This window comes from Patagioenas fasciata, chromosome 14 (assembly GCF_037038585.1).
Source record: "Patagioenas fasciata isolate bPatFas1 chromosome 14, bPatFas1.hap1, whole genome shotgun sequence".
Lineage (NCBI taxonomy): Eukaryota > Metazoa > Chordata > Aves > Columbiformes > Columbidae > Patagioenas > Patagioenas fasciata.
The window spans coordinates 11026769-11038788 of record NC_092533.1 but is presented as its reverse complement, the minus strand read 5'-3'; the positions used below and the strand labels follow the sequence as shown (position 1 = coordinate 11038788).

The 12020-nt window shown below is 39.3% G+C and overlaps 1 protein-coding gene across 6 annotated transcripts in view; it reads left to right on the top strand.

The window, feature by feature from the left end:
- Positions 1–12020, top strand: part of RAPGEF6 (Rap guanine nucleotide exchange factor 6) — a 117672-nt gene that overhangs the window by 29723 nt on the left and 75929 nt on the right. For all 6 annotated transcript variants that reach the window (XM_065848891.2, XM_065848889.2, XM_065848885.2 and 3 more), the window contains exon 5: positions 9000–9069. In XM_065848891.2, coding sequence (XP_065704963.1) covers positions 9000–9069 — 70 coding nt within the window. The remainder of the gene's footprint in view (positions 1–8999; positions 9070–12020) is intronic.

Genomic DNA, 12020 nt, shown 5'->3' with positions numbered 1-12020 from the left:
CGCTCTCCTTTTGCATGCCTCGTTTCATTTGCTATCTACCACTGGATAATTTCAGAGTCAACAGAGCTTTAGGGAAACCTTGCTTTTCTTCTGCAGATCTTTTTGAATAAAATATTCCTAGTTTCAAACCTGAAAGAGGCATAGCTCTATGGAAGCACAAGAAGGTGGGCAGTCATTGCTTTATTAACTTTCTCTGAGTATTTGAATGAGTAAGGGTGTCAGCTGTGGCTCACTGTGCTTGACAAGGGCTTTTTATTCAACTTGGATGAATTTACATGCAAGCAGTAGTTCAGAAATTGGCTTTAAAATTGGAGGAGTCAAACTTGCATCCAGTTACGATAGACCTGTTGAATATTCTGACACTGATGATCTTGATAGGAAAAGCCCTATAAGATTTTTAAGGTAAGAAGCAGATCAATCAGTCAGTAATATCAGGTACAAAGATGGCATAACGTTGATTGCCCTGTTGCCTGGAGAATGGATTTGTCGATAGATCTGGCATCGTCGGAGAAGAATTTGCTCCTAACATGAAAGTAATGGCTGGAACAACAGAATAGGATTGATAGATTTTGTGGAAGGAAAATCATGTCAGCAAGTTAAAGAGTTTTTGTGTTAACCTTGCTTGTTAATCAAGATGATTCGTGTGAACAGGATATTTGAAGGAGATTACTCACAGCAAGATTAGCCATAGGAAATACATCAAGGGCCTGGAGGAACTTTTGAAGCCAATTATGTGGATGACAGCCTCCTACAGCTGTGAGAATTGAACCTCCAAGGGAAGAAACCAAAGTCTTGAAACATTCAAGATGTAATCTTATTAAAAATAAACACTTCTCTTTTCTGAGCCCTTCCAAGAAATTAAACAGCCCTTCCAAAATCTCACGAGTGGAGAAAATTGGTATCATTGTCCTATTCAGGTAGTGAATTACGTTGCTAAAAACACTTAAGTTTATCCAAAATGGACTCGTGATCATATTGTGGTGTCTTTTCATGGGAGTTGTAGACATGTCAATGACTCAATTAAGCCATTTCTTTTTCTCTTCTTGGGTAAAACGAGAAGGTGCAAATGCTTGGATCAAAAAAATTGCATCATGAAAGAGGAATTCTAGCGAATTGGGTTAAAATTATTTTACCTTGCTTTGTGTTAATATTTGTGAATAACACAGCACGTTTCAAAATACATTAAGATAGTGACTGTTAATAGTTTTTCAGTCTATTCTATGTGAAGTACCAGAAGCACAGAAAATTTTGTGCTTTTACAGGACAATTAGTGTTGATCAATAAGGATGCACGATTAAAGCCTTGCAATTTGCCCAGCTGGAATTCCTTGTATTTTGAAAATCTTTAAATGTTGACATATGTAGCTTTGTTTTCAAATATATTTACACCTCTAATATATCATCTAAAGCCAGATCAGTTTGACTTGTAAAACCTGCGGTGCTGTTTTCTGCAAACTCTCTTGAACACCGCAGCTGTAAACAAGCGGCTCCAAGCTCCTGCATTCCTAGCGTCTGCCAGTAAAAGCTATACTGGTGTTTCTCTCCCGCCAAGCCTCCCTCCCAGATTCAGCTTTATGAAATACTGCTTTCCACTTGGTGTGTACCTGCTGTGTCCAAGCTCTGTCCCAGTGCTCTTCAGTCTCTGCTCTTCCTCTCGTCCCTGTCCTTCTCGCTGCCATTTCAGTGTGCAATATTTCTGTTTCTCCCTCAGCTGCCAGGGTTTAGATTCATATATGTTCACCAGTCCACTGCTGGCATCCGGGAAACATAGCTTTTGACAAACTTGCAGTTGCCAATAAGGTTCCGAAGTGTGATGCTGTTTGAAAGAATTGTAATTTAAACCTCTCGTTGTTTCTGTGACTGTAAAAATTGCAGAGGTCTTGGGACGGTGCTCTGTCAATGTGTGTTTGCTTCAGACTTCAGAGCTCTTTGCAACCAACTGTTGTAGACAGCTTCAGGCTTACATCCCCGTGCTTTTCAAGACCAAATAGATTTTATACTCACATCTGGGTGAGAAGCAGTGGTTATTCCGTGCATCTGCGATGAGGTGCTGTTTTCCCTGGGCATTTCTGTAAGTGGTGGCTGTAACTTGTAGCTTTGCCTGGTAGCTGGGCAGTAAACTAACACTGTGATACCACTTGGGAATGCTCCCAATAAATGTATTTTGTAAAACTAATTAGTTCAGATATGGTCGTTTGCATTGAAGTTTTTCTGGCAGTGCTAGTGCTGTGATGAAAACACTCTGAGGAAAAAGGGACCGTGGTGAGAAGCCGTGTGCCCTGGTCTCCAAGGTGCAGGTCCCGTGCGAGAGCTGCTCCCTTGAGTAAGGGCTGGGGAGGTGTTGCAAACTAAGAGCACGTGCTGCATCTTGTTTGGCATGGAACAATCCTCGAAGACAGCCAAATGAGTATGTAGTGAAGACAGACTGTATTTAGACCTGTCGCAACTAAACGACCAAATAATCTTGTCCACAGTTCCCCACCCCCCAGTAATTTCTTTTTGTTCTGTTTGTAGTTTCTTTCAACAGCTGCACCATAGAGGTTTGATGAAGTGCAAGGGATGCTGATCTCACCAAATAAATATATATTTTTTTTTTATTGGCTAAACTAAAAAAGTCCGAAGGATATGAAATTAGAAGCAAAGGGTAATGTGCAGTTAGTTTTAGTAAAAACATATTTTAGATATAAACAATCTAATCACGTGGCCTGGGATAGCTGCAAAGCTTCACAGAAGGTGGTAGGTAAGATACAGGCTGCCTCACAGTATCATTTTGTTCAGAATATAAAGTAATTAGTATGGACATCTTGAGTTTGTAGCCTGCAAATTGAGTAGCAGGTTATGCAGCCTCCAAATTCATTCCCAATTAAAACCTTCAGCAAACTCGAGAGATAAACCTGTTAAATGTTGTTACCGAGAGCTAATGCCAAAATGGTTTTTGATGACTGAGCGTTAATTGAAATTGGTATTTTGCATTCAGCCCTCTATCCTGGGGTTTCAGGTTTCCTTTAAACCATTTGCTGATGGACTTAAATATTCTAATATTTTTATAATTAAGTTACTTTGAAATGCTCAGGACTTGCACAGGGTAGGGTATCTGGAAAACCCTGCCACCTGCATTTGCTGTAGCTTTTGGTCTGTGCTCGTATTTTTTTCCCCAGCTCCTTACTCTGTTTTGCAAACCAAGTGCATTTGGGGCTGCTCGGCAGTTGGTAACGCGAAGGGAAACGCTGCCAACTGGTGCAAGGGCTCCGGGTGTCCCGTCCTGACAGCCCCGGGTGCTCCAGGAGGGGAACCGAGACTCCCCAGGACCCCAGTTCTTCAGATAATGGTCAGTCTGAGGAAAATCTAGAGAAATTAAGACCTCCATGCAGAAACTCAGAGAAACAAGTTATTCCTGTGAGGAAATTCCAAGTGTTGATTCTGCCTTCTCTGTCTGCAATCGCATTGCTGTGTTACTGCTGACTTAGGCAGCTGTGCAGATTTTCTCCTCTTGTTTACTTCTCAGGAATTTAAATGTAAAATTACATTTTTAGACTATTTATATTTATATTGAGGTTTGATAATACTAATGTCTGTTCCAAGCCTTTCACAATATACTCGTGTAGTACATTCAGTGGTAACTGAATGGATTCTATCTTGGATCTGGGCAGCAGCAACATTGCAGTAGATGTCTGTGTGTTTGCTGTTTTGCACAAGAGGTGCTATTTGGGAAGAGGAAAAATGAAATGCGTTTCAAATGAAGGGTAAGCCCTGACTTGTGAAAAAAGAAACATTTTTCATCTGTTGGATAAACAAACAAACAAACAACATGGCCTTTTTTATTAATGCAACTTGTCTCTTCCAGGCCAGGTTGTGTGTGCACTTGCATGGAGAAATCCAGCCAGGTAACTGGATGTGTGGGGTCACAGGATTCTCTTTGCAGTGCCAAAAAGTACGATTTGTTTTCATCTTTATGTTCCTAACAGCAGCCTGCCAGGCAGTTAGAGGGACGAGTATGTTCCTAAGAACAAAATACCTGCAGAAAATTGCAAACCCTTTGTGATAGGGATAAACTGATGATTGTCCGAGCAGAGTCCTGTGTGTAACACAGTACTGAGAATCACTGCGGGCAGCTCGGTTGACAATCACAGATAATTGTGTGTATTATCGATACCAACTTATACAGCCAGCATAATTTTGTAGTTCCTGGAAAATACAGAACGAATCTTAGAGTGCCTGACATCTCGTCGTTGAAAGCTTTGATGCGTGAAATATCTGAAAATACTGCTTTAGGATGTGGTAGAGTATTGTGAATTTGAAGGTGCCTGCTAATTGATGTTCAAACAAATAATTCAGTCTCCGTCTCCATCTGTTTGTAGGCTGAAAACTGTTCGGGACAGGCTGTGTTTTTACCTTTAAAGCATGTTCTTTATTTTGAGTATTGAATAATGAGAAACCATCAGTAATTAATAACTTCAGCATATTGCTCAAGTTAAATGTGATGGCTATTCTTGAAATTTGTCAGTCTGGAAATTCCAGATGTATTTCAGCACCAAATAATCAGGTTGCTTAACAGCTGCATATTAAACATTTTTAAACATGTGTGTTTAGAAAGTTAAAGTGTTTGTATACATCCTATTTAAACAACTACTTTATTGTGTTCAAAATATGTTAATGTTGGAAGCTTTTCTAAGTAGTTTGCTTTGTAAAAGTAAGGTTTGTTATAACAGACCCAGTGCCTTAAAGAAATTTTAATGCCTTCCAGTATTTTGAGGAGTGGGCATGAGTTTGAAAACTGATGTATTCTCAAATGGTGGCAAATCCTGCAGTGGAAAAGGGACAGATGAACTGACTAAACCAGCTGATCCTGAGAACCCCATTATTTGCGGTTCTGACCTTCCATTGATGGTTGGTATATGATACCATGCCAGTTTAACTTACGTTCCTTTCTCACATGATGCAATTGCTGAAGTATTTTTAATTATGAATAGCAGTGAATCAGGAGGAAAACAAGCTTTTTGCAAATGAGGCATCCATAAATCAAGGATAAACAAAGCTGCCTTTGCTATGTGGACGACTTTCTTTTTCTCGTGGTGGTGTTGCAAGTCACAGAATCACCGAATGTTTTAGGAGTTGGAAGAGACCTTGAAAGATCATCTCATCCAGTCCCCCCGCTGGAGCAAAAGCCAGTGAGTGACTGTCTGAAAATTAATGATACAGATGTAATTAAGTAATAATAATTAAGTAACAGGAGCATACAATAAAATTATAAATAAAAAAAACATCATATAGTTTACAGTATAGACTTTTCTGGGCTTCCAACAGTGGGAAGCTACAGAATAATGATGTTAAATTTACGGCTTGTCTGGGTAGTTTGTTGGCACAGCAATGTTCCTTCTCCTTTGGAAGAATGCTCTGCACCAAAGCTTGCTCTTGTCTCTCCAAACAGGATTATGTCTCCTCCATTTCCAAAGCTTTGTTCAACTTAACATTTTCCATTTCCAAACATTCTCTTATGTTTTGATACTGAAATCAGTTAATGTCTTGAGAGTTTTCATACCTTTGTAAGTACTGTACTGTTAATTTTTTTTAATGTAAATATTTAGTAACATGGCAGGTTTAATACATGACTAGGTGACTCCAAAACCTAATAAGTATTTTCTTTTACTGTCACAATGCTTGTTATTAATTAAGTTAATGCTTGAAATTACTACTTAAAAAAAAGAAGTGCGGAACTGTTGATTACCTACAACTTTTACGAAGACTTGAAGCATCACTTCAAAGCAGATGTGGGTGACTCCAGAGGCTGCTGCTTGCTCCTCCCCACGTCTCCTCTCTCTATTTATTTCCCTTGGATGTGCGCACACTCTGCTCATGGCTATTTTTAATTTTTGCTAACGTATTTGCCTGAACTAGTTAGGACACTAATTCTGTGACAGTAAACCAATAAAACAGATATTTGAACTTTAATGTTGATTAAAGGTCTTCAGTTTAAAAAATATGCATATATGATTGTGGCAAACAGCATACATTAGCACCTTCTGTAAGTCAGACACGCAGGTGTACATCTTTGCTTATGTATTTGGTAATGATGGTTTCATCTTGCCTGTTACTCATGTTGGTGGATGTTACTACTGAAGAGTCTTCCCTGGTGAATCATTTCAGGGTGGCGTTTCTGTTTATTCTAAACATTTCATTGTGTAATATTACGAGAAAATTAGGAATGAACATTATTTTGATGCCTTGGTTAAAACCAACAGATTAATGAAATATACTGATACTGGAAAACCTCTTAAGTGATAGAGAAGCTACACGTTTGTATTCTTGAGAAAAATATGAAATAAGTTATTAAGAAAGTAAAAATCCATGTTTCTAAAACATGTTTGGTATATTAATTAAGAAGAATGTTTAGAATTGTTTTCAAATGTGATGGTAGTTATGGCTGGGGAAAAGACATATGACACCTCCTCATTTTGAGGGAGCTCTGTTGTGGTATAATTGATGAAGCATCTCGTGATGCGCACCAGGAAATAATTAAACCTGACCTACTGACTTGTAAATATGAGTAGTTTATTCTTTAGGATTAGATGGGTGAGTTTTGTCATTGAAACATAATCCTTTTCTGAGCGTTCGGTTGTTGTAAAGTGCTTGATGGACCAGAAATGATAGTGCCAAGAGCTTGACCTTTGCTACATGCGGTGTTCTTTTCCTGGCAGTATTTACAGCCATTAGTTAATTAGCGAATGTTGGAACATAAGCAGAGGGGGGAGCTTGACAGTAGCTGAATTTCATGGATGTGTTTATGTAAAACAAAACAAGAAGAAAACAACCCTCCCTCAACCTCCAGTAGTTTGATAAATGGTTGTTATACAATAAAAATACTGTGCTTGAACAACCTTCAGCAGAAAATTGTAGCTTTTCCGAACTACCGGGGATACAGCAATAGCAGTAATCTGTTTGTGACAAAACCGATGATGATTATTTCTCTTTACAAAGCTGCAAAAACTGAATCTTCTAGGTGCACGTAATTCTTTAGAATTTTTGGGGAAAAAATCTTGTCTTTATTTTTCTGTTGTATCAAACAGAATTAGAACTGTTTAACTTTATTTTGGTTTTGCAATTGCAAATGCTACCTTGGCAAAGTTGGCTTTGCCTTGGTTTTTGGTTTGTGGAGAAATCATAGCATGGAATTTCAGTTCACCCTGAAGTCAGAGCTTATATTGAGCTTGCTCGAAAAAAGACATTTCTGTATTTTCTGAACTAAAGTAACTTTGTTGTAACGGTGGAAGTGGTTCGGCCGTTGATTTAGATACATTGCCAACACACACTGTCATGCCTGGATCACTTACTGTGTGGAAAACGCGTGAAAGAAGGCGTGAAACTACAGGTGTGTGAAAATGCCAGTTTTCAGCAGGAAACTTGTGCTTCTCTGGCCTGCTATAGCATGGGGCGAGAAAATATCAATTGTCATTTATGACTCCATGGCAACCATGGAATTTAAAGGTGTTTTTTTTTCCATTTTTTAGTGGACCATTAGCAAAATCAAAACTTGACAGTTTAAACCACTGTGCTGCTGTAAACTGTAATACTTTATCCTAACAGATTGCGCTGATAATTTCTTTGTTAGAATAATCTGAAGCTTCGCTTGAATAACTTCACGGTTCAGTTGCATAAGTTCTTTTCCCCAAAATGCACGTATCCAACAGAAGTTTATAAGCATGAGTCTCTTATATGTTTTCTATATAGTGGTCGTGTTTCAGTGCATATTTGCTGTAGAGATGACCGTGTATGTAAGTAGTATGTTTTGTGTGGCTGGAGTTTCAGATGTACTTTCCAAGCGTAACCTTGGAGCTGACCCACTTGTTCAGGATTTGTCTCCCCACTTGTCTTAGTCTCCTTCTAATTTACACATTAATCTCTGCTTTGAGTTAACTGATTCTGCCATCATTTCACCTGCTGATCTGTGTTAGAAAGTAATTGCTGTTGACAGTGAGTTTGTAACACACCAGCTACAGCTACTGGACTGCTAATCCAGCCATGATGCTGTTAATCAAGTAGTTGTTTTCTAATTAAAGGTCTGTATGGGATCGCTGTCACCTGAGCTCAGTTGGTGGGATGGGTCAAGTGTACCTTACTTGAGCTAACAGGTCTGTAGTGAAGACAAAGTTACTTTGTGAAGTCAGAGATTTTTGGATTGCAGGTGTTCCTACAGTCACAAATTAAGCGATTAAAGAGGTTATTGGTCTGTAACACCACCACCCCCTGCCTAGGTATCTCGCTGAGCTCTTTCTTGCTGATAGTTCCAGCACCCTCAGATCTGCTTGGGTGGAACCTTCTCCAGAGTTGGTTTCCCTGAAGTCACCTCTGTCCTTAGGTGTCCTGAAGATATCACCTTTTAGAGTCGATCAGCCAAACCACATCACATGGCTTTTAGCCTCTTTTCCTGTATTACACTGCCCATCATGCCCATGATGTGCTTCTCGTGATGGTACAAGAATCGATGTAAAGACAGAGGCCCCAAGTTAAGGCTTGGTTTTACAGAACTGTCCTCCCGTTTGCTGGGAGGATGAAGGAGTGACATGGAGTTGAGCGACCCGTCATTACAAATACCGCCCGCAAAGAAGTACTTTGGAGTTCTTGGAATTTATGTATATTTGTTTCTACAAAGCCTGTTTAGTGCTTAATTAAAATTTACTAATGTTTTCTTGTCAACACTGAAATGCATTGTGAGTGGTTTTGAGTATCTGCAAGTAATAATGATTTTACAAAAGAACATTCTTTATATTAAGGCTTTACATAGCAGGGAATGACAAGAGGTGCTGAGTAAATAAAATATTATAATAATGGTACTACCTGGTTAGAATTATTCACACAATAGTTTTCATCAATTTTTCTTTGTCCTCTTTTGTTTTTAAGGATATTGTAACATACACCATTGCCAATTATTTTTGTTACTGGAAAGGTAAAATAGGCTGTTCATCTCATTCTTTGTCATTTGCTTTTTTCCCCATCCCACTCTAGTTTTGGCAAACAGTCTGGAGGAAAACGAGGATGCGAATGTATCATATTGGAGCCTTCAGAAATGATTGTGGTAAGACAGACTTTTTTCAAATGTATTTAAATCTATTGCTGATTTCAGCAAATTCTTTCTGTTTTATAGCAGAAAGCTTATTGTAAAGTATTCTATAAAATTGCATCAAAATTGCCTTGATTTCAATTATACCTATGGCTGCTATCGTACAGCAATAGCTATGTAAATTTAATCTAGATGGGTAAATGGTGATGATGATTAGGTCATTCTTTCTAAAATTATGCTTACTTGAGTTTCAAAAGCCTACCATGATGGCTGAGTTGAGTGTTCCTGAGTCAGGCAATGATAGACTGCTATCTCAAATATTTTATTTACACCCCCACACTCCATTTCATTACTTTTTACCAACCATGTCAGCCATTCTGGATCTGGTAGGAAAGGCCTTCTTAGTACTCACCTTTGCAGTTCCACAGAGCATGAAGGCTTTTAGGTAAGAGGAGAAGGAACATAAGAGTTTTCAGCTTAGTTGTCATCAACTTTTTCCATGGCCAGGTTTCCTTCTGCTTCTTCAGAATACTGCTGAGTTCATATGTGCCAATAGATTGTAACTCAGTCCTTCCTGGGTTGATGTATGCATACTGTCAGAAGCTGGAATATTAGAATTGCTTTTCCATCCTGCAGACCAGCATTGTACCTGAGTAGTGTGGCTGGGGACACTGGAAGATCTCTTTCAATTTTGATCTTATGAGATCTTGCTAATAGAGCTGGACTAAAAATGTTTGTTCTGAGAAGAAACATGTCTGTTAAGCAGGCTTAGATCTCTAAACTGCCATGTATTTCACTCCCTTATATCTAGATACAATAACACTAAATAGAGCTAACATTTGAGGATGTCTCTTACTCATTGAGTCCGTAAATATTCAGCTTCTATGAGAAATGTGTTTCTCGCAATACACTCCCAGCTGTGGACGCCAGCGATGTCCCGTACCGAGTACATCTGGTGTCCTTTGTGCCATTTTTTCTGTGCAGTGTCAGTCTGGTTCTGCTCACTGGCTTTGACAGCATCAATAATGCGCTCTTTACTGCAGCACAGTTTAAGCTGGAGTCTGACATGTCATGAAGTGAGCGTAGGTAATCGTGCAAGGAGCCTACATCGGTCCTCTGGAGTGAAGTATTTCATTTGTGTATTCCCAATTATCCTGTCTCTTCTCAAAGCTGGAGGTTTGGGGGAGAGATTTATGCCTTGAGGGGTGCCACAGGACTGCTTGGGTGATGATATGTGCAGCCATGTCATGCGTATGTCCCAGGCACTCGGGTTTGCTGCTGCTGCTTTGGAGTTTTGCCTGTTAACTGCTGCTGTCAAGGATTTGGCACGCGGAGTATGCCCGAGTCCACGGTCTGGGGTGAGCCAGGCCTGAGTGAGCTGGGCCAGGCACCTCAATGTTGCTGGCATGTTGTGGCATAGAATGACAAATGCTCACTTACCCGATCATATATAGACCTCTTGAATCTCTGTAATCCTTCAGGTTGATGTAACAGAAGAAGAATTTAGTCTGTTTGGCTCAGTTTCACTAACAAATGGGTTACACAACTCATACCCATCCTTATTTGGCCTTATCACCATTAGAACAAAAAAACAAACAACCCAAACCAAAACAACAACAAGATGCAAATCAAAGAGTAGCTTCCATGTAGTGTGTACTACTGGAGGGAGAATTATCTTATTAAAATATTTTATGAAGAAACCATAGAGTTTTGTGTATGTGTAGCTTGAGTAGCTGAAACTGTGAGTTTTTTTCAGAGGAGCACCCTGTCGCAGTCTGCTGAGAAACTGCTTGTCCCTGCAGACAGATGCACAACCTGGACTGTCATCCTCTGTGTGTTGAACCTCTTGAACTTTCTACAGTTGTAGTTAAATCCCACTGAGAATATAGAGAGTGTAGAGATACCTGGAAGTACCTTAAATCCTTTTCTGGAACGTCACTGTATTTTTTCTGTAGGAAAATCAGAAAATTGAAAATACGAAATGATTTCTTCATTATTTTTATGTTCATGTTTTACAGGTAAATGTAACTAAAGATACTGTTAACTGTCAGATTTTTAGGTAGGACTTCAAATGGGGGTGAGAAAAAAGCATCAATGTGATGGTACGCACCTTGCCAATGTTCTGTGCTGACACAAGGTGTACTTGAGTTTCATTTCCATGATTAATTCTTATTCATTTATATTATTTTATTTTCTCTTTTAATTTGCAACGTTCTAATAAGGTGTGATACATAAGGAATTTTTATCTTCAAGCAAAAGAATTAGCTACTTCAGTGTAGTTGAAGAACACCATCATTCTCTACTACTGCTTTGTTTTGTTGTTCCCTCCCCCCCCCCTTTATCCTTTCTTGTTAGAATGTAAATCAGTTCTGTAGTGGAAATCCTCTGGGAACTGACCCATTTTAAAGGCCATAAAATGTGGTCAGCTTAAGTTAATGAGGATAACAGATAGTGTGTGAATGAACATTGTAGCTCATATTTTTGGAGCCTGAGCAATCTATTGAATTAATTATAGGCCCATTTATCATTTAAGAAAATGGCCCAGAATCGCAGCATATCTCAGTGTGCTGAAGTGTCCTTTCTATTGTTCCACGGTACTGTTGTTTTCTTCTTCAGATCTTAAGCGTAAGACAGCGTGATATTTGGAGTTGGAAAATACTCAATTGCTGGCATGGGCTGCATGGTGAATTTGGGGACAGTCTTACAAATCTCCTCAATTTTTTTTACGTGGCAGCCAGTGCTGTTGGTGAAGCCGGCTGTATGGAAACATTCTTGATTAGAAACTAGTCAGTTAGTATTCTATTCTAGACTTCTTGTTACATATTGAAAATCAAATAATAATAAAAGTCTGTGGGGCAGCAGTCTCCATCTGAGCTGGCAGCCTGGTCCTCCCTCTGCTCCCACGCCAGGGCACAGCTCACAGCACCCACAGAGATGCTGAATTGTTCAATACGAGTGTTTGTCCC